This window comes from Pristiophorus japonicus, chromosome 13 (assembly GCF_044704955.1).
Source record: "Pristiophorus japonicus isolate sPriJap1 chromosome 13, sPriJap1.hap1, whole genome shotgun sequence".
Taxonomy (NCBI): domain Eukaryota; kingdom Metazoa; phylum Chordata; class Chondrichthyes; family Pristiophoridae; genus Pristiophorus; species Pristiophorus japonicus.
Window position 1 is genome coordinate 107114829 of NC_091989.1, and position 26878 is coordinate 107141706.

The 26878-nt window shown below is 44.9% G+C and overlaps 1 protein-coding gene across 3 annotated transcripts in view; it reads left to right on the forward strand.

Annotated features, from left to right (window-relative positions):
* Positions 1 to 26878, forward strand: part of LOC139278741 (receptor-interacting serine/threonine-protein kinase 2) — a 72678-nt gene that overhangs the window by 44263 nt on the left and 1537 nt on the right. For 2 of the 3 annotated variants that reach the window (XM_070897833.1, XM_070897835.1), the window contains 3 exons: positions 571 to 642; positions 7758 to 7926; positions 14145 to 14309. In XM_070897833.1, coding sequence (XP_070753934.1) covers positions 571 to 642; positions 7758 to 7926; positions 14145 to 14309 — 406 coding nt within the window. The remainder of the gene's footprint in view (positions 1 to 570; positions 643 to 7757; positions 7927 to 14144; positions 14310 to 26878) is intronic. The other variant, XM_070897834.1, reaches the window with a different exon arrangement.

The following is a 26878-nucleotide window of genomic DNA, read 5'->3' on the forward strand; positions in this document are numbered from 1 at the left end:
AGCTATCATAAGACAGATTTATGCTAGGGTTTTTCAAGTTATTACTTGACTTCCTGCTAGAATGTTAAATGTCACATTGCATATTACTAAATAGTACGAGGAAAGTTTTCGGCTTAGCTTTCTCATAGGGTAGGTTTGGATTGGTTCACTGAGACCCAAACTACAGTCAATTCCATTCTCCCTATAAGTGAATGTCATTACATTGGCAAATGCGGAGCTCTGCGGTGGCCATGGTGTCCCTTCATGCACCTGAAATTCCACTCTCCACTATTTTAGCAGAGTTAATCCATTTAAAAATAAAATATCAGAGAGAGCAATTTCAAGCACTTTAAGCATCCAAATACTAATATCCTACAGTCTAGTGTCAGGTCTCCGAATTTACATTCTGAAAATGTTTTGTAGGATTGATAGGCAACTGTAGGTTCACAAGAATGTAAATACTTTATTAAAAAAATTTTGTAAAAGTATTATTGCAGCAGTATAAATCCTCTGCAAATTTTGTATTATAAATATATTCTTACAATGAGATTAAAGCTGCCATTTAATATCTTTCAAATTACTTTATTTTAGCAGAGAATATTGGAGAGCAATAAGGATGTCTGTCCCACACAATTATTTTGTATTGATGTTAAGAACCTTGAGGTGAGAAAATGCAAAAGACTCATTTATATTTACAAATGTTATACTCACATGGTGAGCAAGTGTGTAAAAAGGATAAATGCATAAACTTTGCACTGTGTAAGCAAGGGGACAGGTACATATGCTCACAGAGAAAATAAATAGAAATCTCTGACTTGGTCCTACATATCTAGTTGGACTAATGGTCTGATATTTACTGTGGCCAGGTTTCCGTGATGGGGAGATGAGTTATGGTCGGGAAATACTGAAGTGCGGGATTTCCTGAACACCATGGAGTTTTAACTTCATGGTGGCGTGTTTTTTAACAGATTTCCCGATTGGAAGCCAGCCTGATTAACAGGCTTGGCTGGCTGTTGGGCGGGGAATGCTCCAGAAAGGGCCACAGCCCAGGATCAAGTACATTTCATGGTTGTTGGGGGCAGAGATCACAGGGGGGTCGGGGAGATCAGATAGAGGCGGAGCACAGGGGGTTGGAGAGAGATAGGACAGGGGTTGGAGATCGTGGAGAGATGGGGGCAGTCGGTGGGGGGAAGAGTTGCATATCGGGGGGCTTCGGGAGAGATCGGAGGGGGTCAGAGATCGGGGAGGGAGATGAGGCGGTTGGGGGAGATCACGGGGGAGTTTGAGGGTGTTGGTGATGGGGAGCTGTTTGGGGAGAGATCGTGGAGGTGGGGGGGTGGGTTCTACAGGTTATCTTGTTGGGCCAAGAGGAAATACTCCTGCTCCTTTTGGTCCACAAGCAATGCTGTAAAATCACTTATCTGATGGATCCAACTCTTCTCACCTCCATTTAACTGCTGGGTTTCCGACATGGGTTAAAGATAGAATCTCTGTAAAAATGTAATCACTCAGTGTGATATCTTGAGACACAGTAAACATACATAGATAGAAACATAGAAAATAGGTGCAGGAGCAGGCCATTCAGCCCTTCTAGCCTGCACCGCCATTCAATGAGTTCATGGCTGAACATGAAACTTCAGTACCCACTTCCTGCTTTCACGCCATACCCCTTGATCCCCCGAGTAGTAAGGACTTCATCTAACTCCCTTTTGAATATATTTAGTGAATTGGCCTCAACTACTTTCTGTGGTAGAGAATTCCACAGGTTCACCACTCTCTGGGTGAAGACGTTTCTCCTTATCTCGGTCCTAAATGGCCTACCCCTTATCCTTAGACTGTGACCCCTGGTTCTGGACTTCCCCAACATTGGGAACTGTCTTTACTAACCTTTTTCTCTTTACATACCTATAGAAACTTTTGCAATCCGCCTTAATGTTCCCTGCAAGCTTCTTCTCGTACTCCATTTTCCCTGCCCTAATCAAACCCTTTGTCCTCCTCTGCTGAGTTCTAAATTTCTCCCAGTCCCCAGGTTCGCTGCTATTTCTGGCCAATTTGTATGCCATTTCCTTGGCTTTAATACTATTCCTGATTTCCCTAGATAGCCACGGTTGAGCCACCTTCCCTTTTTTATTTTTACGCCAGACAGGAATGTACAATTGTTGTAATTCATCCATGCGGTCTCTAAATGTCTGCCATTGCCCATCCACAGTCAACCCCTTAAGTATCATTAGCCAATCTATCTTAGCCAATTCATGCCTCATACCTTCAAAGTTACCCTTCTTTAAGTTCTGGACCATGGTCTCTGAATTAACTGTTTCATTCTCCATCCTAATGCAGAATTCCACCATATTATGGTCACTCTTCCCCAAGGGGCCTCGCACAATGAGATTGCTAATTAATCCTCTCTCATTACACAACACCCAGTCTAAGATGGCCTCCCCCCTAGTTGGTTCCTCGACATATTGGTCTAGAAAACCATCCCTTATGCATTCCAGGAAATCTTCCTCCACCGTATTGCTTCCAGTTTGGCTAGCCCAATCTATGTGCATATTAAAGTCACCCATTATAACTGCTGCACCTTTATTGCATGCACTCCTAATTTCCTGTTTGATGCCCTCCCCAACATCACTACTACTGTTTGGAGGTCTGTACACAACTCCCACTAACGATTTTTGCCCTTTAGTGTTCTGCAGCTCTACCCATATAGATTCCACATCATCCAAGCTAATGTCTTTCCTAACTATTGCATTAATCTCCTCTTTAACCAGCAATGCTACCCCACCTCCTTTTCCTTTTATTCTATCCTTCCTGAATGTTGAATACATACTTGCACAACATGGCTCCCAGGTAGAACTATGCAGAGCACATGGCTTTATTGCTATTAGTCATCCACTAGGTGGCTCTACAACACTTATTGAAGAAGTTAATCATAACATATAATCATTGTACATAACTTGCACATTATAAACAACTCTTGGTATACATTTCTCAAATGGAACCCATTTTATGTTTCCAACTTTTACTATAGAATTCTGTAACACAAACAAAAGAAATGAACTTATTTTCTATATTTAAAGATTAAACTTAACCAATTGTTTTCTGTTTCGAAGAGGATACCTTCTTTCTTGAACAGAACTTTCCAATCTTGTTGTAGGAGTTTGACTCATTCTAGACTGAGCCTGAGGAGAGTTTTTCTCCAAGGGCAACCCTTGATCTACATTTGGATTCTCTACACTTTCAGACTGTTTGTCTGCCTGACTCAGACTCAAATTCTGACTTTCTCTTGGTCTTATTTCGAATACATCTGATGTAGGATTTGCTACTGGTACTCTGCTTGTAACTAGACTATTTGACTCATCAGAATAAATTGAATCATCTCAACTTTCAACTACTTCCACATCTGTAGGTAAGATATGATCAATGTGAACAAACCTAAGCTTTTCATGATCAAACATCTTGACCAAATATGCGCGAGGGCCACATATCTTCACTACTCTTCCTGGTAATACTTTAACTATTTATGGTGATGGTTCAACTTCACACTTCTCTCTCTTATTCTATCTTTATCATAACTCTCTTTCTGCCTTGATTGTTTCTCTTCTACTGACTGTGCCAAGTTTGGCTTTAACAATGAGAACCTGATTTGTGGCTGTCGTTTGAGAAACAACACTGCTGGTTTTCTACCAGTAGTGGTATCAGGAGTATAAGTAATCAGAAAATTTGACAGTTTGTCGTGCAACAACAACTGACATTTCTTTGGATTAGGAGCCAACATTTCCTTGATGAGGGCATGTTTGACTATTTGTACTGTGCGCTCTGCTGCACCATTTGAAGCAGGATGGTACAGTGAAACTTTGTTATGTTTCACACCATTTCTGCTCATGAACTATGCAAACTCTTCTGAACAAAATTGTGGCCCATTATCAAACACAATTTCTTCTGGGAGGCCGTATGAAGAAAACAATCTTCTCAAATTGTCTAGTGTTTTACTTGATATTATCCGCATCCGAAACACCTCTACCCATTTCAAATGACTATCTATCACTATGAACAATTGCTGCCCTTCGAGTTCAGCAAAATCTACGTGTAACCTTTGCCATACCCTGAGAGGCCATTTCCATGACTGTAATGGTACTAATGGTGGTTTCTTGCTCACCAATTGACATTTTGTACATTGACTGTCGATGTACTCCATCTCTTTATCTAAACCTGGCCACCATAAGTAACTGCGTGCAAAACTCTTAGTCAAGCACATTCCCAGGTGCTGGTCATGAAGATCTCCGAATAATTTGGACCTGAACCTATTTGGGATAACCACTCTTGCTATTCGCATGGTACAATCTTTATCCACTGACAATTAATTCCCATGAACAAAGTATGGATGAATATCTTCCTCTGATACCTGGTTTGGCCATCTATTTGCTATGTAACTTGCTATGTGACATAACTGGGTCACATTTGGTTGCCCTACCAATTTTTTCAGCTGTGACTGGCAGCTGATCAATAGAAATAGAATACTTCTTCCCTATTGGGTGAAACTTGTGATGGGGATGGCAACCTGAACATAGCATCAGCATTACTGCGATCATCTGAAAGCAATGTCTGTAAGCAATGTCATACGTATATGCTGACAAAATCAAAGCCCATCTCTACATTTCCCATATTACAACAGTGACTACACTCCAAAAGTACTTCATTGGCTGTAAAGCGCTTTGAGATGTCCGGTGGTCATGAAAGGCGCTATATAAAGCTAAGTCTTTCTTTTTTTCTTTCTTTTGGGCTGCAGCTAAGGTTGGAACTGGGGACTTTGGATGGAGGATTATTGTCAGGGACTTATGGTCAGTAACTATAATAAACTTACGACCAAATAAGTATTTGTGAAACTTCTTGACCCCAAAAATTAATGCCAAGTTTCCCATTCGATCTGCGCATAAATATGCTCACAGCGAGTGTGTGAAGCAAAAGAAATTGGTCTCTCCTCCCCACTATCTAGTACATGAGAGATCACTGCTCCAACGCCATATGGAGAGGCATCACATGCTAGCTTGATCTCTTTAGATACGTCATAGTGAACTAACATGATACTCCACTAACTGGCTTTTACACTCTTTGAATGCTGTGTCGCATTCTTTTGACCACTTCCAAGGGATCTGTTTTCTCATCAGCTCAGTCACTGTAACCAAATGTGGGAGGAACTTTCCGTAATAATTCAAAAGACCCCAAAATTATTGAAGTTCAGAGACATTTTTGGGAGTGGGTGCATTTCTGATTGCATCCAGCTTTCCCTTGGTTGGATTTAAACTATCTTTGTCTACTCTGTGCCCTAAGTACTCCACTGAGTTTTGAAACATCTCACTCTTGTGAGCAGTCACTCGTACTCTGTGCTTCTCTGGACATTTGAGCATTTCATTCAATGCCATATCAAACTTTGAAAAGATCTGGCCACCTGTCAGCATTGTGAAAAAATCTTCCACATTTGGCAACATATTGTGGAGATTATACTCTAGAACCTGGTTTACGGTTCCCTTATAATCACCACACAACCTTACCATACCATCTGACTTAGGTACAACAACAATGAGTGTAGCCCAATTACTCAGATCTACCTTAGAGATAATGTTCTCAGTTTCTAATCTTTTGAGTTCTTGCTCAACTTTCTCCTTGAATGTGTAAGGTACGAGATGTGGCTTGCAGTAAACTGGTCTTGCGTCCTTCTGCATTCTGACACTTGTCGCAAAGTCTTGGATCGGACTGCCTATTTCGCAGAACACCTTCGGATACTGCTTGATTTCACTTCCACACGAAAAATCTCATTCCAATCCAGCTTCAGTGATCCCAACCAATTTCTAACTATCAAGGCAGGCTTGTCTCCTGCCATTACTATGAGAGGCAAGCTCTGATACTGATCCTTATATTTCACTGGTATGGTGAAACTTCCTACTACAGGGATTTGCTCTCCTGAGTATTCTCGCAGGTCTATCTTCGATTTCTCTAGTCGATTATCACGCAATTTGTCGCGATATAGCGATTCCCGTACTAAGCTCACGGATACACCAGTGACGATTTCCATGGATATCCTGGTTCCTGCGACGTCTACTTGGATGACAATACTTCACGAATCACTGTTAGATATCTTTGTGCTCCTTATGACGTGAATCTCCAGAAACTCCTCATTCTGCTGCTTCTCTTCAACGCTATGTAGTGTCTGACGATTTCTACTTCTAGCATTGCCAGTCGGTTTACTCTTCTTTCGGCACGCCTTCGCAAGACTCCCAGTTTTATTGCAGTAGAAACACTCTGTCTTTACATATGGACAGTTTTGAGTGATATGTTGTCCAAGGCACTGATAGCATGACTTCAATGCTCTGTTACCTTGGTCAGTTGCTGAGACCTTGAGGCCAACTGCCTTTTACTTTTAGCCTGCAGCTGATTCACCTCGGTTGTCTGACGACTGGAAATGGTGCAAAATTCTCGGGAGTATTGGTCGGCCATATTCATTGACATAGCTGTCTGTTAAGCTAAATAAAAAGTCAAGTTAGGGGTTGTCAACAATTTACTTCTGATTTGTTCATTTTTCAATTCACAAACAAAGCAATCATGCAATGCTTGGTCCTGAAAGTTTCCAAAATGACAATGAGTGAATAGCTTTTTTAAAGTTACAATGTACTCACTGATACTCTCGTCATTTAATTGATCACATGTTCCAAAACGATAACTTTCAGCCATTTCCGGGGCTCAGGACTGTGGTGCTGGAAACTCCGTCAATGGTGTGTCCTCCTTGGCAGAAGAAAATATATTTTTCAGGCTTTCATACACCTCGGGGCCTTCTTCAGTCAAGAAAATAGTCTGTTTCCTTTCTAAAACTGACTGGTCACGGTTTACATCATCGAGGACTTCAAACAAGAGTATTCACGGTGAAAAACACTTCTAGCCGCTCTACATATGCTCCAAAATTCTCTCGGTCATGATGGAACTCACCCAAGCGCCTTATTATTCCTATAGGCATGGCCATCTGGACTCTGGCAATGTTGGCAGTTCAGCCACGTGTGCTTGAAATTTACTTCGAATTTTTAAGCTTTTCTGCAAAACAAAAACCTCTAACAGTCTCTCCATCGGTTGGCAGGATTATCCTCCAACAAAAATTTCAGCTAGGGAATCCGAAAATCGCATCCTCATTGACAATCTCTGATATCTTGAGACACTGTAAACACACACACTTGCACAACATGGCTCCCAGGTAGAACTTTGCAGAGCACATGGCTTTATACTTATTACATCACTAGGTGGCTCTGCAACACTCAGCCTCCGTAAAAGGTTTCAGTGACGGACCCACTGCCCTCCTATCTTCCCCTAATTTCTCCCTATAAACTCCCCTACCCAGAGCAGATTGGTCACCTGCCCCTCGTCCCACCTCCGTTAAAACCGGAAGTGGGCGGATTCGAGGCGTGTTGGGTTCTTGTTACAGATTTTTAACATTTTAACCTTCCACCTGACCCAAACCCAGCCATTTTGGGGGGCTAAAATTACCCCCAATATGTCTATACCACTGAACTGGTTTAACTTGTTAAGCTAAATGTGCAGTACTAAAGATAATTGTTAAATAATATTTATTATATAAAGTTATCATTGTATAGACCTAGTACAGATTAATATTTGATGCAGCGCATAGTTAGTATTCATGTAGAGTACTGTGAATAGAGTTTGTAATTGTTTAATATGAATAAAATCTTCAAGGGGTTTCATTGTCTTCGACTGATGTCACTCTGGACTGCCCTCAGGTGCACTATGATCACAAGCTACCTCTCAATAAGAAGCTTTATCTGGAGACAGAGGATCTCAAGTCTGATGGAAATCCAATCCCTGTGAACTTGGAGAGCAAATGTTCCCCAATGCCATTAAATATCTCAAACCACCAAAGGTTCCCATCACACACAACACAACAGAAAGGTAAGACAATACATTAGACGGAAACTAGAAGGGACAGGTGCATTACTGAGTTTATGTCCCGGGTATCACAGATTGTGTCAGAAGATACAGTATAACAGAGTTCACCCAAATACCACGCCAAATTTCTCACCGAGATATCTTTGTGGCTTTCCTCCCACAGCCTCTGCACCAAGCGACTTCTCATCCTTGAAGATTTCAACTTCCAACTCAAATCATCATGCTTTCTCTCCTAAGTTCACTGCCCTCCTATCTTCCCCTAATTTCTCCCTCCATATAAACTCCCCCACCCATATTCACGGCCACCCCTTCACCTTGCCATTTCATGTGGCCTTGCTATGCCCATCATGTCAATCACAGATAAGGCCATCTCTGATCACTTCTTTGTATTGCTCTCTACCCACAGCCCCCTTCCACCTCTCAACCCCACTTCTTTCTATGTCTGCTCCTGGAAAAAACTCTCACCCACGTCACTTGCAACTGCACTTTTAAATTCCCAACTTTCCAGCCTTTGGCCCTCCATTCACCACGACCTTTCTACAACTACCGATTTGCTCAATCACACCCTCACCTCCACCTTTGATGCCCTTGTCCCCATTAAAACCATTACTGTCTCTCACCTTGATCATTCCCCCTGTACGGCCCTCATCTTAAGCTCAAGGGATGCAGACTTGAACGTTTATGGCGGTCAACTGGTTTAGCAATTCAGCACCATATAAAGCGCTTTCGGGTCTTGCTCTCCTCTGCCAAAACTGTTCACTATTCCAGGATCATCCTGGGATGCAAAGATAACCACCGGCCTCTGTTCTCCATTACAAACTGTGTTCTTAAACCCCTCTTCCCTGCCTCTTCCACCCTCCCCTCTTCCCTGCCTTCTCCACCTCCCCTCATCCCTGCCTCCTCCACTCTCACCTCCAGCAACAAGTGCGAGGAGCACATGGACTTTTTTGTCACTAAGATTGAGACCATCTATTCAGCTGCCTCTGCCACATCCCTCCCTTCCTCTAGCCCACTGGGCCAAAATTCCTCTAAGGTTCCCCCAGCCCTAGCCTTGAATTTGCATCTTTCTCTAGTTTCTCTCCTATCTCCCCTTATGCCCTCTCCGAGCTCATCTTGTCCATGAGACCCACCTTCTACTCCTGCAACCCTATTCCCACCAAACTACTGACCACCCAACGTCTCTTCCTGGACATGATAGCTGGTATTTTTAATGGTTCTCTCTCCTCTGGTACTGTCCCCCTTCCCTTCAAATCTGCCATCTTCACTACTCTTCTCAAAAAAAACAATCTTGCCCCCTGTGACCTTGCAAACTATTGCCCCATTCCCAACCTCCCTTTCCTCGCAAGTTCTTGCTGTTGCTGTCTCCTCCCAAATCCGTGCATTTTTCCTGGAACTCCATATTTCAATCACTCCAATCAGGTTTCCTCCCCCTGCCACAGTGCTGAAACTTACCTTATCAAAGTCACAAGTGACATCCTATGTGATTATGACTGTGGTAAACTATCCCTCCTTGTCCTTCTCAACCTGTCTGCAGCTTTTGACACGGTTGATCACTCCATCCTCCTCCAACGCCTCTCTTCTATCGTCCAGCTGGTTGGGATGGCACTCGCTTGCTTCCATTCTTATCTATCTAATCGTAGCCAGAGAATCACCTGCAACGGCTTCTCTTCCCACCTCCACATCATTACCTCTGGTGTTCCCCTAGGATTTATCCTTGGCCCCCCCTCATTTCTCATCTACATGCTGCCCCTCTGTGATAACATCCTAAAACACATCAGGTTCCACAAGTACGTTGACGACACCCAGCTCTAACTCACCACCACCTCTCTCGATCCCTCTACTGTCTAAATTATCAAGACTGCTTTTCTGACATCCAGTACTGGATGAGCAGAAATTTCCTCCAACTAAATATTGGGAAGACCAAAGACATTGCCTTGGGTCCCCACCACAAACTCTGTTCCCTAATCACTGATTCCATCCCCCTTCCCAGTCACTGCCTGAGGCTGAACCAGACCGTTCGCAATCTAGGTGTCGTATTTGATCCCGAGATGAGCTTCCGACCACATATCCACGCCATCACCAAGACCGCTTACTACCACCACTATAAAATCGCGTGACACTGACCCTGCCTCAGCTTATCTGTTGCTGAAACCTTCATCCATCCCTGTGTTACCTCTAGGGTTGATTATTCCAAAGCTCTCCTGGCCGGCCTCCCATCTTCCACCCTCCATAAACTTGAGCTCATCCAAAACTCTGCTGCCCATATCCTAACTCGCACCAAATCCCGTTCACCCATCAGCCCCTGTGCTCGCTGAACTACATTGGCTTCCAGTCCAACAGAGCCTCAATTTTAAAATTCTCATCCTTGTTTTCAAATCCCTCCACGGCCTCGCCCCTCCCTACTCTGTAACCCCCTGCAGCCCTACAACCTTCGAGATCTCTGCATTCCTCCAATTCTGGCCTCTTGTGCATCCCTGATTTTAATCGCCCCACCATTGGCGACCGTGCTTTCAGCTGCCGAGGCCCTAAGCTCTGGAATTCCCTCGCTAAATTCCGGAATTCTCTTCGCCTCTCTATCTCTCGCTACTCCTTTAAGATGTTCTTTAAAATTTACTTCTTTGATCTGTCCTAATATCTCCTTTTGTGGCTCGGTGTCACATTTTGTTTGATAATGGCCCTGTGAAGCATTGAGGGATATTTTACTATGTTAAAGGTGCTATATAAATGAAAGTTATTGTTGTTGTTCACACTGCCCCTGCAATTCAGGGTTCAATATAGCACTCAGCTATCGGCCTAGAAATCCCGGTGAAGGCCTTCCTGCGGGCAAACAATGAAAAAAGGGGAAAAAACTGCGCACTTACCTGTTCCTGCTGCGCCCACTCGAGATCCCGGTCCTCAGGCCTTCACTCCCTGCGTGTTGCAGCACGTGCACGGTGGGATGTCCATAAGCTGGAGCTGGAGTCACATGGCTCTTGGCAGTCAATCAAGGTACAGTATTTTCTCATTCATAATAATGGGAACTCCGTAAGTAGGAGATCCCATTATTATGATTGAGAAACAGACCCCAAACACTAAAACACTAGTAAAAAATAGAAAATTTAAGATGAATTTAAATTAAAGTTATTAATATCTTATAAAAAAAAATATTTATCCGATTTTTTAAAAAGCTTTTTAAATTATGGTTTTAAATAAAGTTACCATAGTGGGCAGGGTTTTTAACAATAAAATGTGTTTGTTAAATTTTATTTTGTTATGTTTTTGTGTGTTTTAAAACTCTTATGCTTGTAAAAGTAGGCTATGCGCCTGCTTTTATCAGGCGCAAGAGTTTTCAGGACATCCACTGGGCAAGATATGGGCAAATACCGCAATCTTTCCCTTGTGAATGTCCTGGATGTGGAGATACGGAAGATCTGTCAAGCTCCAGCGTGACAGATTGGAAAAGCCCGGGAGGCTGCGATTTCTGTCCCATAATGTTTTGATTGTTTAACTTCCCAAGTAGTATTGTATCAAAGGCTTTGCTGCAGTCCAGATAAACAATATAGATAAAGTTCGCTTTATCCACCAACTCTATTACCTCCCCAGAAAATTCTAACAGGTTTGTCAAGCATGAACTCTCCTCCCTCTCCCAAAAGTCATGATAACGAGGTGTTTCATGATACCCTCCAAGGATAACTTTATTCATGACAGATGCCAGGCTTGTAACTTCCGACAGTCCTTTTTTTCAAAAAAGATAATTGTTATGTTCCCTTCTCCCTAGTCCTTTGATACAACTCCCATTTCTAATGATTCCCTGAAAATCCCCAGGTATCCTTTTAGGCACGCCATCCGGTGCTAGAGTTTTATCCTTCAAAGTTTCAATCACTTCTTTATCTGTCATTAAAATTATCATTAAAATTTATTCATTTCCCAAATAGTCAGCCCTCATTTCTAGATGTCAGCAGTACACTGATGCAAAGAAATTGTTTGGGATATCTGCCTTTTCCTGTTGCTGATACCACCTCCCCATCTGTGCCTTTTAAAGGCCCTATTACTTCCTTGACTTTAGATTGATTCTAAGTGTACTTACAGCAGCTTGTTCTTTATGTTGTTTGTAATCCTAGTCTCATTGTCTGTTTTTGCCTGCCGACCAAGATTTTAACCTTATCTTATACTCCAGTCCGTCTACCATGAATATGAAGATATATATTTTTGATATATACATTTTTGCCCATATTCCTTACATTATCTCCTTTGTTGCCCGCTTAATTTTCCTTTTATTCCTACTGTGTCTCTTAGTCTGTGATATAAATTGCTTTTGCAAAATAGTAAGAAATGACTTGTTTCATATATCGCCTTTCATATTCACAGGACATCCCAAAGTGCTTCATAACCAACGTAGTTTTCGAATTCATTCTCAGGATGTGGGCATCACAGGCATTTATTGCCCATCCCTAGTTGGTCATACAGATATCTGGGTCAAAATGCAGTCCTAACGATGTAATTCTGTAAATAAACTATCTGAATCCCTTGATTAGATTTCAGCCTATATCTCACTCTCGGGTACTCATTATTCCAGGCATCTCCAGCCTTTTGGAGCCGGGGATTGGCTACACATATCAAAGCCTGTGAGTTGGTTACCTCTGATTGTGTAAAAATGTGACCCACCTACAGACAAATGAAAGGCCCATACAAAGTGAGACCACTCTTGGGGCCCAAGTTTCCACATGATTCGCGCCTGATTTTTCGGAGCAACTGGTGGAGAACGGACTATTTTAGAAATCACAATTCTCCACATTTTTTTTTCTGCAGTTCTAGTCAGGTAGAACAGTTCTAGTTTAGAACAGAATTTTTTCTTCAAAAGGGGGCATGTCCGGCCACTGACGCCTGATTTGAAAGTTTCCACAGTGAAAATGTACTCCAAACTAAAGTAGAATGGAGCCAGTGAAGATTTTTGTAGAACTGAAAAAACCTGTTCTACACATTAAAAAATCAGGCGCAGGTTACAAATTAGGCGTCCAGAACGAGGTGGGGGGGAGGGGGGGGGAAGGGAACTCATTAAATTCGACAATAAATCCTTATTTATACTTCTACAAATATTATACAAATAAATCCAACCTGAATAAACATTTATAAGCCAAGAAAAGATTAAATAAACCATCTTCCTACCAGTGTGAAAGTGCTTCAGCCAGGGAGAATTCTGCAGCCGTTCATGCCGCTGAGCGGGAGGAGGAGAGAGAGAGAGAGAGATGGAGGGGGGAGGGAGAGAGAACGGGGGGGGGGGGCGGTGAGGAGAGAGAGCGGGGGGGGGGGTCGGGTCGGGTCGGGGAACAGGAGCGCGGGTCGGGTCAGTCGGGGGGGGGTGAGCGGGTCTCGGGTCGGGGCGGGGGGGGGGAGCGGGTGTCGGGTCTCGGGTCGGGGAGCGGGTGTCGGGTCGGGGCGGGGTGAGGGGGGGAGCGGGTGTCGGGTCGGGTCTGGTCGGCGGCGGGGGGTGGGGGGGGAGCAGGTGTCGGGTCTCGGGTCGGGGCGGGGAGGGGAGTGGGTGTCTGGTCGGCGGGGGGGGGCGCGGGTATCAGGTCGGGTCGGGTCTGGTCGGCGGGGGGTGTGGGGGGGAGCGAGTGTTGGGTCTGGTCGGGGGGGGAGCAAGAGCTGGCCGTGGGAGGAGCCTCATTGATGCAGCCCCAGTGAGGCCATTGGGCCAGGGCTAGGGGCTGCGTGCTTCGGGCCCCTCCCACACAGTTCGGCGCCTGGAGCTACTGCACTTGCGTGCCGACTGTAGCGCGCATGTGCAGAGGTCCCGGCACTGTTTTCAGCGCCGGGACCTGGCTCCGCCCCCCACACAGCTCGTGCTGGCTGCGCCGAGTGCCAGAAGACCTGTAAGTAGGTGGAGAATACCAAGGACTTTTTTAGGCGCCGTTTTAGGTGCGGAAAACGGGCGCCCAGCTCGGAGGGGCGCCCGTTTTTTTTCTTGTGGAAACTTGGGCCCTTGATATGTAAAAAAAAAATTCCCCACTTACAAAAAGATCTCCCATGCAGAAAAAAGCTAAATCATGCAAGGCCTCGCATACTCCTTTATCCCTCATTCTCCCCTCCTTTTCCCTTGCTTATCCTTACCCCATCTCTGCCTCACCCAAGCTTGGATTGTTCACTTTACTCTTTTTATTCTATCTCTATTTTATACGTTGTCTAATCATTATTTTAAATGATAATCACTCTTAAGATTTTACCACTTGTCTGTTTCCTAGGTATAGTGTCCGCTATACAGCTGTTCCCAGCTCATCTCACCCACACTTCAATCCATCCTTCTGAAGCTCCATCTGTGCCACCTAATCAGGTTAAAAAAGAGGTTGAACCACTCATTCAACAAAATGTCTGCATCAGCACGGGTCAATCAGAACACACTATATCAAGTAAGAAAATTTGTCTAATGAGGGAACAGAAAAATGTTAAAAGCAGATCCGAACTATGGACATCAGTTCACCTGAAGCTGTACTACTGCTACCTAGGTAGCACTGAGTGCAGGTGTTTGATAATGTTAGCAACTGACTCTATTACTAACTGTTTACATCTTTTCATTTGCTGTTTGGCAATAATTGTACATATACAATGGGGTAGGTTTTCAACTTACCGCCACATGTGAAAAACTGGAGTCATGAAACGGCTGTCGTTATAGAAACCACCCAATTTTCATTTCCATTGAATTCAATGGAAGTTGAAAATCTACCCCATTATGTCTTGGTACAGGAGATAGTTTCTATACATAATAATAACTTTTATTTGTATAGCGCCTTTAACGTAGTAAAACGTCCCAAGGCGCTTCGCAACAGTGTTACAAGACAAAACAGATAAATTGACACTGAAAGAAATTAAGGCAGATGACCAAAAGTTTGGTTAAAGAGGTAGGTTTTAAGGAGCGTCTTAAAGGAAAGGTAGGGAGGCAGAAAGGTTTAGGGAGGGAATCCAGAGCTTCGGGCCCAAACAGCTGAAGGCACGGCCACCGATGGTTGAGCAGTTATAATGAGGGATGTTCAAGAGGCCAGAATTTGAGGAGACATCTTGTGGGGTTGTGAGGCTGAAAAAGATTACAGAGATAGGAAGGGGCAAGGCCATGGAGTGATTTATAAACAAGGATGAGAATTTTAAAATCAAGGCATTGTTTAACCGGGAGCCAATGTAGGTCAGAAAGCACAGGGGTGATGGGTGATCGTGACTTGGTGCGAGTTAGGACACAGGCTGCTAAGTTTTGGATGACCTCAAGTTTACGTAGTGTAGAATGTGGGAGGCCAGCCAGGAGTGAGTTGGAGTAGTCAAGTCTAGAGGTAACAAAGGCATGGATGAGGGTTTCAGCAGCAGAAGAGCTGAGGCAGGGGCGGAGGCGGGTGATGTTACGGAGGTGGAAAAAGGCAGTTTTAGTTAGGCCGCGGATATGTGGCTGGAAACTTATTTCAGGGTCAAATATGACACCTAGGTTGCGAACAGTCTTGTTCACCCTCAGATTGATGCTAGGGAGAGGGATAGAGTCAGTGGTTAGGGAATACAATTTGTGGCGGGGACCAAAGATAATGACTTCGGTCTTCCCAATATTTAATTAGAGAAAATTTCTGCTCATCCAGTACTGGATGTCGGACAAGCAATCTGACAATTTAGATACCAAGCAGGGGTCGACAGAAGTGGTGGAGAGGTGAAGCTGAGTGTCGTCAGTATACATGTGGAAACTGACTCCATGTTTTCGGATGTTCTTGCCAAGGGGCAGCATATAGATAAGAAATAAGAGAGGGCCAAGGACAGATGCTTGGGAGACACCAGAGATAACGATGCGGGAGTGGGAAGAGAAGCCATTGCAAGAGATTTTCTGGCTACGATTAGATAGATAAGAATGGAACCAGGTGAGTGCATTCCCACCCAGCTAGACGATGGTTGAGAGGCGTTGGAGGAGGCTGGAGTGGTCAACTGTGTTAAAGGCTGCAGGCAGGTCCAGAAGGATGAGGAGGGATAGTTTATCTTTGTCACACTCACAAAGGACAGTGGCATAGTGGCACTTTTAGAAATTGTTTTTATATGAATCTGATAAACAGCGAACAACAATGGTGGCATATGGTTACCCATGTGTAATGCACATGGATCTGTGCCTTGCATATTATCATAAAATATTTCTGCCATATGTCTCATTCATATGAAAGGAGCACAAGGGCCCGGGGCAGCACGGGCCAGCCACACTGCGATATTGTGCACAGTAGGTCCATGCAGCAGAGCTGGCCTCCAGTCATCTTGGTTAATCCTTGCCACTGGACCAAGACACAGGTTTGTCAAGCCCATGTGGTGGCTGGTGTGCAATGGCCACCACACGTAAAAAAAATCCACACACAGGCATCTTCCACTCTACAACATGTAGTTCGGGACCTTTATTGAAACACCTATGAACTCATCTCTTTTTGGCGTGGAAGCAAATCATCCTTGATACGAGGGACCGCCTGATGATGATTGATACATCCTTACTATACATGCACACGAGGCCCATGCTTGAGAAAAGGTCAGTCTGTGACCTTCCTTTATTTCATAGCACTCAAGTGATGGAAGTGGGTGGAGCTTCCCCTTTTATATCTGAAGGTCTAGGTTAGGAGTGTCTCCCACAAGTTCACCACCTAGTGGTCATTGTTCTCACAGTGTACAACTTAGGTCAGATTATACATGGGTTACAATGCTGGTTGAATACATGTCATCACCTCCCCCCACAAAGTCTTATTGGGATCACAGGTTGAGTCTCTCTGATGGTTTACGCTCCCTTGTAGAGCGCCTGAGTTGGGGCTCCGGTTGTTGGGCGCTAGCCTGAGTGTCTGCTGTTTGTGGTGCCTCAGGCCTGTCCGGACTGCCCACAGTGACTAGGCTCTCCTCCCTTTGGTTCCTGTGTTCGGTCACCTGTGGTGGAGTGAACTTTACATTGTGTTCTTCCTCTGTTTCTTCTATGGGGTTGCTGAACCTCCTTTTTGTTTGATCCACATGTTTGCGGCAGATTTGTCCATTGGTAAGTTTAACTACCAGAATCCTATTTCTCTCTTTGGCAACCACAGTGCCTGCGAGCCATTTGGGCCCTGCAGCGTAGTTGAGGACAAAAACAGGGTCATTTACATCAATACATCGCGCCCTCGCATTCCTGTCATGGTAGTCATATTGTGACTGGCGCCTGCTCTCGACAATTTCTTTCATGGTGGGGTGTATAAGGGATAACCGGGTTTTGAGCGTCCTTTTCATTAGCAGCTCTGCGGGTGGAACCCCTGTGAGTGAGTGTGGTCAGGATCTGTAGGCCAACAGGAGGCGTGATAAGCGGCATTGTAGGGAACCCCCCTTGGATTCTGAGCATCCCCTGTTTGATTATCTGCACTGCTCGTTCTGCCTGGCCGTTTGAGACCGGCTTGAACGGTGCCATTCTAATATGGTTAATTCCATTGCCTGCCATGAAGTCCTGGAATTCAGTGCTTGTGAAGCACAGGCCATTGTTGCTGACCAAGATGTCCGGTAGACCGTGGGCGGCGAACATTGCCCATAGACTTTCTACCGTGGCAGAGGATGTGCTTGAATTTAAAATGTCACACTCGATCTATTTGGAGTAGGCGTCTACTACAACCAAAAACATTTTCCCCATGAAAAGACCTGCGTAGTCCACATGATGCGTGACCAAGGCTTGGCGGGCCATGGCCAGGGGCTAAGGGGGGCTTCCCTGGGCGCATTGCCCAGCTGGGCACACGTGTTGCACCTGCGAACACAAAGTTCCAGATCTGCGTCTATCCCTGGCCACCAAACGTGTGACCTGGCAATTGCCTTCATCGTGACAATGCCTGGGTGCCCATTGTGGAGTTCTCTGATGAACACCTCTCTGCCCATCTGGGACATGATTACGCGGTTTCCCCACAGTAGGCAATCGGCCTGAATCGAGAGTTCATCCTTGCGCCTGTGAAATGGGTTAAATTTCTCAGGGCATGCCCTGTACGTGGCTGCCCAGTCCCCATTCAGGACACATTTCTTGACGAGAGACAATAGCGGGTCTCTATTTGTCCATTAATCTGACGGGCTGTCACGGGTGAGCCTTCGCTTCCGAAATCTTCAACAGCCATGACCATCTCAGCAGCATGCTCGGTAGCCCCCTCAGTGGTGGCTAGTGGGAGCCTGCTGAGTGCATCGGCGCAGTTTTCGGTGCCCGGTCTGTGCCGAATTGTTTAGTCACAGGCGGCTAACGTGAGTGTCCACCTCTGTATGCGGGCTGATGCGTTTGCATTTATGGCCTTGTTGTCGGCCAAAAGGGACATTAGGGGTTTGTGATCTGTCACCAGCTCAAATTTCCAGCTGAACAGGTACTGGTGCATTTTCTTTACCACATATACACATGCGTGCGCCTCCTTTTCTACCATCCCGTAGCCCCTTTCTGCCTGGGCAGACTTCTGGAGGTATAAGCTACTGGCTGTAACTGACCCTTGGCATTGACATGCTGCAACACACACCCGACACCATAGGACGACGCATCGCACGTTTAAAAAATTTCTTACATGGGTCATGTAGCGTTAACAGATTGTTGGAACATAACAAATTGCATGCTCTATTAAAAGCCCTTTCCTGGCTGTCCCCCCAGACCCATTCGCGACCTTTGCATAGGAGCATGTGTAGCGGCTCTAGCAGCGTGCTCAATTTGGGAAGAAAGTTATCAAAATAGTTCAGGAGCCCCAGGAATGAACGCAGCTCCGTCGTGTTACGGAGTCTGGGTGCTCTCTGGATCACTTCCGTCTTGGATGCAGTAGGGCTGATCCCGTCTGCTGCCACCCTCATCCCCAGGAATTCTACCTCTGGAGCTAGGAAGACGCACTTCGCCTTTTTCAGTCGCAGCCCTGCCCGGTCCAGTCTGCGTAGCACCTCCTCCAGGTTGTGGAGGTGTTCTTCGGTATCGTAACCCGTAATGAGGATGTCGTGCTGATAAACCACCATACCTGGAATCGACTTGAGAAGGCTTTCTATATATCGTTGGAAGATCGCGGTGGCCAAGCGAATCCTGAACGGACATCTGTTGTACTCAAACAACCCCTTGTGTGCCGTGATGGTGGTCAGTTTCTTCGACTCACTCACCAGCTCCTGGGTCATGTAAGCTGAGGTCAGGTCCAATTTTGAAAAAAGTTTGCCACCGGATAGCGTCGCAAAGAGGTCCTCCGCTCTCGGTAGTCTTGGAGTGACACCCGATTGATGGTGGCCTTGTAATCGCCACATATCCTGACCGACCCATCCGCCTTGAGCACCGGCACAATCGGGCTCGCCCAGTCACTGAATTCGACTGGCGAGATGATGCCTTCCCTCAGCAGGCGATCCAATTCACCTTCTATCTTTTCCCGTATCACGTACGGCACCGCTCTGGCCTTGTGGTGTACTGGCCTGGCGTCCGGGTTTAAGTGAATCACTACCTTGGCCCCCATGAAAGTGCCAATGCCAGGTTGAAATAATGAGTCAAATTTGTCCAGGATCTGTGAGCATGATACTCGCTCCACAGAGGAAATTGCATTGACATCACCCCATTTTCAGTTCATGACAGCAAGCCAACTCCTCCCCAGTAGTGCGGGACCGTTCCCTGGGACAATCCAGAGTGGCAGTCTGTTCTCCGAATCTTTGTGGGTCACGACTACCATGGTGCTGCCTAGCACCGGAATGATCTGCTTTGTGTAAGTCCGTAGCTCTGCGTCAATCGCCGATAATTTTGGCCTCCTGGCCTTGGACGCCTACAACTTTTTGAAGTTTGATGCCCATCAGGGACTGGCTGGCCCCCGTGGTGATACTGGGATGCCATTGAGGAGCACTTTCATAATTATCGGTGGCGTCCTGGTGTATGAACTGTATACGTGCTCCACATGAACTCGCTGAACTTCAGCTTCCAGCAATTTCCCCCAGGAATTTCTGCAGGTATTTTGCTCACCTCTGCAAACTCTGGCTGAGTGTGTGCCTCCACGCCTCCAGCATGAGCTGCTGTTTGAAACAAAAGGTCCCTTGCCAGTCGATCGTCCCTGACTGCCCCTGTTATTGCCCTTGAGTGCGCCATTAACAGGTGTTGATGGCCCCATTACTGGCCGCATTGTCCCTTGCAATGGTGTGAATCGCCGTTCAGCTTGTCATTTTCTCTGTCGAACTCCCTCTCTGGGTTCGACTACATGTTGGGGCATGCCCGACTGCCCTTGTCTGCCTGGAGAACTGTGTGCTGCTTTAACAATGTTAAATCTCTGTCCCAACCATTCCTTAACACAGTACCTCTCATCTGTTCTGCTAGTGGCCACTCGCGTGGTTTAAATCCCAGTATCTTGTTGCCATTGATACATCCTTACTACACAGTATAAATGCACACGAGGCCAATGCTTGAGAGAAGGTCAGTCTGTGACCTGTCCTTTATTTCATAGCACTCAAGTGATGGAAGTGGGTGGAGCTTCCCCTTTTATATCTGAAGGTCTAGGTTAGGAGTGTCTCCCACAAGTTCACCACCTAGTGGTCATTGTTCTCACAGTGTACAACTTAGGTCAGATTATACAAGGGTTACAATGCTGGTTGAATACATGACAATGATGATGAATTTCTAAAGCTAGGCAAATGTTGTGTGTGCTTTAATATACTTCTATTAGCTGCACTCTGAAAGGATCTTCTTCATCTTGGGGTCCAAAGAGTGAATATACAATACTGAAAAGGAATAGCTGGTGATATTCCAGCTGATCTTCCAGATATGGATCATTAACATGTAATTTGCATTAGGGCATCTTCTGGCTGCCCTTCTGGTACTTATGCAAATCTGCCGCTGCAAGAAGAGACACAATTGTTATCTGTATTAGCAGATTCATCAGGGAAATATCCTGAGAGGAAGATAGTTAGATGATGTCAAAATTAACGCATGTGACATGAAAGTTTTCTGTATTAAAGGTAATATATAAATGCAAGTTGTTGTTGTTGTTGAAAGGCCTCTTTTAGCCAAAGAGGTCCATCAATAGCTATTAATCTTGAGTTCACTTATTTCAACCATCTGTTTTCACATCACAGCAGGGAGACTAAACTCTGTTGAGACAGAAGTCGGCTCCACGTAACTGTTTAAAGATCTGTTGAAAGATTCTAAAAAGAGTTTGGAACACCGATTTTTTCAAGTCAAGATAAAACGGGATGCAAGAGTAGCACTGAATTTTGTGTCTGCTTACAGAACCTACCTTGTTGCTGTCTGCATAAATAAAGACTATTGGGGAAAAGGTAGAATCTCAATACCTGGCAGTTGTGTTTGTGTTTGCCTCTTCTGCTCGGGTGACTGGGGCTAGGGGGAGCTTACAAAATCCAACTTGAAGACAGACCTGCACCTCATATGCTGGTTTAGCCCAACTACTTATGGTTTATATTCTTTAGGTCAGACGTTGAGTGCCATTCTAGTTTTAGTGGTACATCTTTGACTGCACTGTCTGTTACCTCACCATAACTTTCCCCCCACTTACTATATATTGTCCTCTGATCTTGTGTAAAGTGGCTTGCGCTGCTCGTTGCATATAAGGCATTATAGAAGTACAAGTTTTTGTTTCTGTGGCTTTCATTCATGATCGCTATCCAATTGATGTGTGTGTGCGTCTGTATACACGACTGGTGACAGAGGAGAATATGGGGTCCAGAAGAGGCGAGGGCCCAGGGGCAGCACGGGCCAGCACACACTGCGATATGTGTGCACGCTAGGTCTGTGCAGCAGAACAGGTCTCCAGTCGTCTTGGTTAATCCTTGCCACTGGACCAAGACCTAGCTCTGTAAAGCTCGTGTTGTGGTTGGTATGCAACGGTCACCACACATTAAAAAAATTCTCACACAAGCATCTTCCACCCCCTTAATTGGAGTTCAGGACTGGAACATCGGGTCCTCCATCGAAACACCTGTGAACTCGTGGAAGCAAGTCATCCTCATTCGAGGGACCGCCTATGATGATGATGAGTGGTACATACGTATTGGCAATAAAACTATGGCCAGTAGACGACCATCTTTAGCCAGAAGTGCCGAATGCATGATTCATCTCGGCCTCCTCATCACAGATGTCAGACTTGAGGCAAATTCAATTCACTCCACACAATATCAAGAAACGGCTGAGGAAAGGTCATGGGCCGCGACAACATCCCAGCTGTCGTGCTGAAGACTTGTGCTCCAGAACTAGCCACGTCTCTAGCCAACCTGTTCGAGTACAACGACAAAACTGGCATCCACATGACAAAGTGTAAAATTGTCATGGTATATCCTGTCCACAAAAAGCAGGACAAATTCAATCCAGTCAATCCATCAGCCTATTCTCAATCATCAGCAAAGCGATAGAAGGTGTTGTCAACACAGCTATCAAGCAGCACTTACTCACTAATAACCTGCTCACCAATGTTCACTTTGGGTTCCGCCAGGACCACTCGGTTCCAGACTTCATTACAGCCTTGTAAAACATGGATAAAAGACCAGAATTCCAGAGGTGAGGTGAGAGTGATTGCCCTTCATACCAAGGCAGCTTTTGACCAACTGTGGCATCAAGGGCCACTAGTAAAAGTGAAGTTAAAGAGGATCAGGGGGAAAGCTCTTCATTGGCTAGTCATACCTAGCACAAAGGAAGATGGTTGCGATTTTTGGAGGCCAATCATCTCAGCCCAGGACATCGGTGCAGGAGTTCCTCAAGGTAGTGTCCTCGGCCCAACCATCTTCAGCTGCTTCCCTCCATCATAAGGTCAGAAGTGGTGATGTTCACTGATGATTGATTGCACAGTGTTCAGTTCCATTCGCAATTCCTCAGATCCAGGCTTGCGCTGATAAGTGGCAAGTAACTTTTTAAAAATATTCATTCATGGGATGTGGGCATCGCTGGCAAGGCCAGCATTTATTGCCCATCCCGAATTGCCCTTGAGAAGGTGATGGTGAGCCACCTTCTTAAACCGCTGCAGTCTGTGTGGTGAAGGTACTCCCACAGTGCTGTTGGGGAGGGAGTTCCAGGATTTTGACCCAGTGAAGGAACGGCAATATATTTCCAAGTCAGGATGGCGTGTAATTTGGAGGTGAACATGGAGGTAATGGTGTTCCCATACAGCTGCTGCCCTTGTTTTTCTAGGTGGTAGAGGTCACGGGTTTGGGAGGTGCTGCCGAAGAAGCCTTGGCGAGTTGCTGCAGTGCATCTTGTGGATGGTACACACTGCAGCCATTGTATGCTGGTGGTGGAGGGAGTGAATAGTTAAGGTGGTGGATAGGGTGCGAATCAAGTGGGCTGCTTTGTCCTAGATGGTGTCAAGCTTCTTGAGTGTTGTTGGAGATTCAAATGGAGAGTATCTCTAACTTGTGCCTTGTAGATGGTGAAAAGGCTTTGGGGAGACAGCAGGTTAGACACTTGCCACAGAATACCCAGCCTCTGACCTGCTTTTGTTGCCACAGTATTTATGTGGCTGGTCCAGTTAAGTTTCTGGTCAAAGGTGACCCCCAGGATGTTAATGGTGTGGGATTCGGTAATGGCCGTTGAATATCAAGGGGCAGTGGTTAGACTCTCACTTGTTGGAGATAGTCATTTCTGATATGTATACCCTTGCATTTCTGGTATCATCCTTGTAAGTCTTCTCTGCACCTTCTCCAGTGCATCTATATCCTTCTTATAATATGGTGACCAGAATTGTACGCAGTACTCTAAGTGTGGTCTAACCAAGGTGCTATACAGATTTGGCATAACTTCCCTACTTTTCAATTCTATATCCCTAGAGATAAACCCTAGTGCTTGGTTTGCATTTTTATGGCCTTGCTAACCTGTGTCGCAACTTTTAGTGATTTATGTATTTGTACTCCGAGATCCCTTTGTTTCTCTACCCCACCTGGACTCTCATTCTCCAAGTAATACGTGACCAAAATGTAATATCTCACATTTATCTGTGTTGAACTTCATTTACCAATTATATGCCTATTCTGTAAGTTCATTAGTGTAGTCCTGTAATTTGTTGCAGTCCTCCTCAGTATTGACTATCCCCCCCCAATTTGGTGTCATCCGCAAATTTAGAAATTATATTTTGATTCCAAAGTCTAAATCGTTAATGTAAATTGTGAACAGCAGCAGTACCAGCACTGATCCTTGTGGAGTACCACTGCCCACTTTCTGCCACTTTACCCTTTACCCCTACTCTCTGCTTTCTGTCTTGAAGCCAGCTAGCTATTCATTTTGCTACTTGTCCCCTGACTCCGCATTCTCTGAACCTTGTTCATCAGTCTATTATGGGGTACCTTGTCGAAGGTCTTTTGAAAATCTAGATAAATTACACCGACTGTATTACCATTGTCTACTCTCTATGTTACCTCTTCAAAAAATTCACTGAGGTTGGTCAAACAAGACTTTCTCTTTTGAAATCCATGTTGATTATTCATTATTATATTTTTGATTTCTCCTTCAGTAGGGATTCCATTATTTTTCCTACCACCGATGTTAAGCTGACTGGTCTATAATTCCTTGGACATGTTCTATCCCCTTTCTTAAATATAGGTATTACATTAGCTATCCACCAGTCCTCTGGCATTACACTTTTTTCTAATGAATTATTACATTTGTATACTAATGCCTCCGCTATCTCTTCCCTAGGTTCTTTTAAAATGCGTGGATGCAATCCATCCGGACCAGGTGTTTTGAGTTTAATTAGTTTATTTAATATATCCCCTTTTTTTATTTTAAATGCACTTATCTCATTACTAATCTCATCCTTCAATGTCATGTCAACCTGTTCTCCCTCCCTGGTAAATACTGAAGCAAAATAATGATTTAATATTTCTGTCATCTCTGTATCATTACCTGTGGTATTATCCTGTCTAGCCCTTAATGGTCCCATTCCCATCCCAACCTTCCTTTTTTATTGATGTGCCTGTAAAATATTTTACTATTTTGTTTTATGCTCCTTGATAATTGAATTTCATAGTTTCTCTTTGCTTTACTAATTGTTGTTTTAACTTCTCTCCTAATCTCTTCATATCAGCTGTGTCTCAGTGGGTAACACATCCACCTCTGGGTCAGAAGGTTGTGGGTTCAAGTCCAACTCCTGGGGCTTGAGCACAAAAATCTAGGCTGTCACTCCAGTGCAGTATTGAGGGAGTGTTGCACTGTTGGAGGTGTTGTCTTTCGGATGAGACATTAAACCAAGGCCTCATCTGCTCCCTCAGTTGGGTGTAAAATATCCCATGGCACTATTTTGAAGATGAGCAGGGGAGTTATCTTCGGTGTCCTGGCCAATATTTATCTCTCAATCAACAACACAAAAACAGATTATCTGCTGTTTGTGGGAGCTTGCTGTGCGCAAATTGGCTGCCACTTTCCCAGGTTATAATAATGACTACACCGGAAAATATTTCATTGGCTGAAAAATGCTTTGAGGCGTCCTGTGGTCATGAAAAGCACTATATAAATGCAGGTCTCTTTTTCTTTATTTCTCCCTTATCATTCACTCCCCGACTGTCTATGTACTTAATGTGTGCCTCTTTCCTTACCCTCAATTGTTCCTTCATGGCTTTATTCAACCATGGAGTCTCATTAGTGTTTGTTTTGTTCTTTCCTTTTAGTAGAATATATTTTTCCTGCACTCTGTTGTTCCAGATCGTGGTTTGCCAAAATTGTTGCCCATTTTATTTTCCCAAGTTCTATTCTCAGCCCCTAAAATTGGCTTTTCTCCAATCTATTGCCCTGGTTTTCATCATACTGACGTCTTTCCCTTTTATCATCTAGTGATATATTATGGTCACTATTGCCTAGATGTTCCCCTACTTTTACTTCTCTTATCTGCTTGGTTCATTCCCCATTACTAGATCCAATAGTGAATCCTTCCTTGTTGGACTGTTTACATATTGGGTTAGAAAGGAGTCCTGTACACAATGTAGGAACTCCATTCCCTTATCCCCTTTACCTACCTCTTCTGTCCAATTAATATCAGGGTAGTTGAAATCCCCCATGATTATTATTCCATGTCTTTTATTTATTTCCCTAATTTGTCTGCATATTTCTTCCTCCACCTCCCTTCCACTATTAGATGGTCTGTACAGTGCACCCATTAGTGTGATTGGTCCTTTATTATCTTTTATCTCTATCCATATGGGCGGGATCAGTGACTCCCGCTAAATTCGGCGGGAGTTTTGCGGCGGCGGTATGGCATTGTGCCCCGATCTCCTTCGTCCGGAGACCGTGACATCAATGGCTTGCGCATCGCTCCGTATCCGCCCAAAATTATGTTCCGACTCCTGCAGCATCGCCGGGCAAAAACACCGACAGTTGCAGGAAGTGGGCATCGGGCGGCTGGCCATTTTGGGGGTGATGCTTAAAGGCGAGGAGGCCGAGGTAAGTAAAAGAAAACATTCGCTCTTGCAGCTTTTTTCGCAGGGTCCTGCCCGCGATTGATCAGCTCGGCATACTGCTTGAGTGTTGGGCTGATTGCGCAGGATCATGGCTGCCCGTCAGGTAAGTAGTTTTTCCTTTGCAGAGCCTGCAGTGATGGCCCTTCCCTTTAAGGGAGGGAAGGAGCCTTTCCTCGCGGCAGCACAGCACGGCCCAGTGTGTAACACTGCTCCACTCAACGCCCCGTCTGCTGACAATTGTGCTCCAAGAAGTGGAACGTTTGATTTATCGCTCCACTTCCTTCTTGGATCACAAATGCCAAATTTATTTACATTCTGAAATGATTAGCACCTGGTGCTAATTTTTTAAACTTCTAAAAGTTAGCACCCCAAACGGGGCGATACCCAATTTCAAACTCTAGAGTTTGGAAGAATGAGAGGTGATCTCCTTGAAATATATAAAATTCTTAAGGGGCATGGCAGGGTAGATGCTAGGCGGGTGTTTTCCCTGTCTGGGGAGTCTAGAACTAGACGTCAGTCTCAGAATAAGGGGTCAGCCATTTAGGACTGAGATGAGGAGAAATTTCTTCACTCAAAGGGTTGTGAATCTTTGGAATTCTCTACCCTAGAGGGCTGT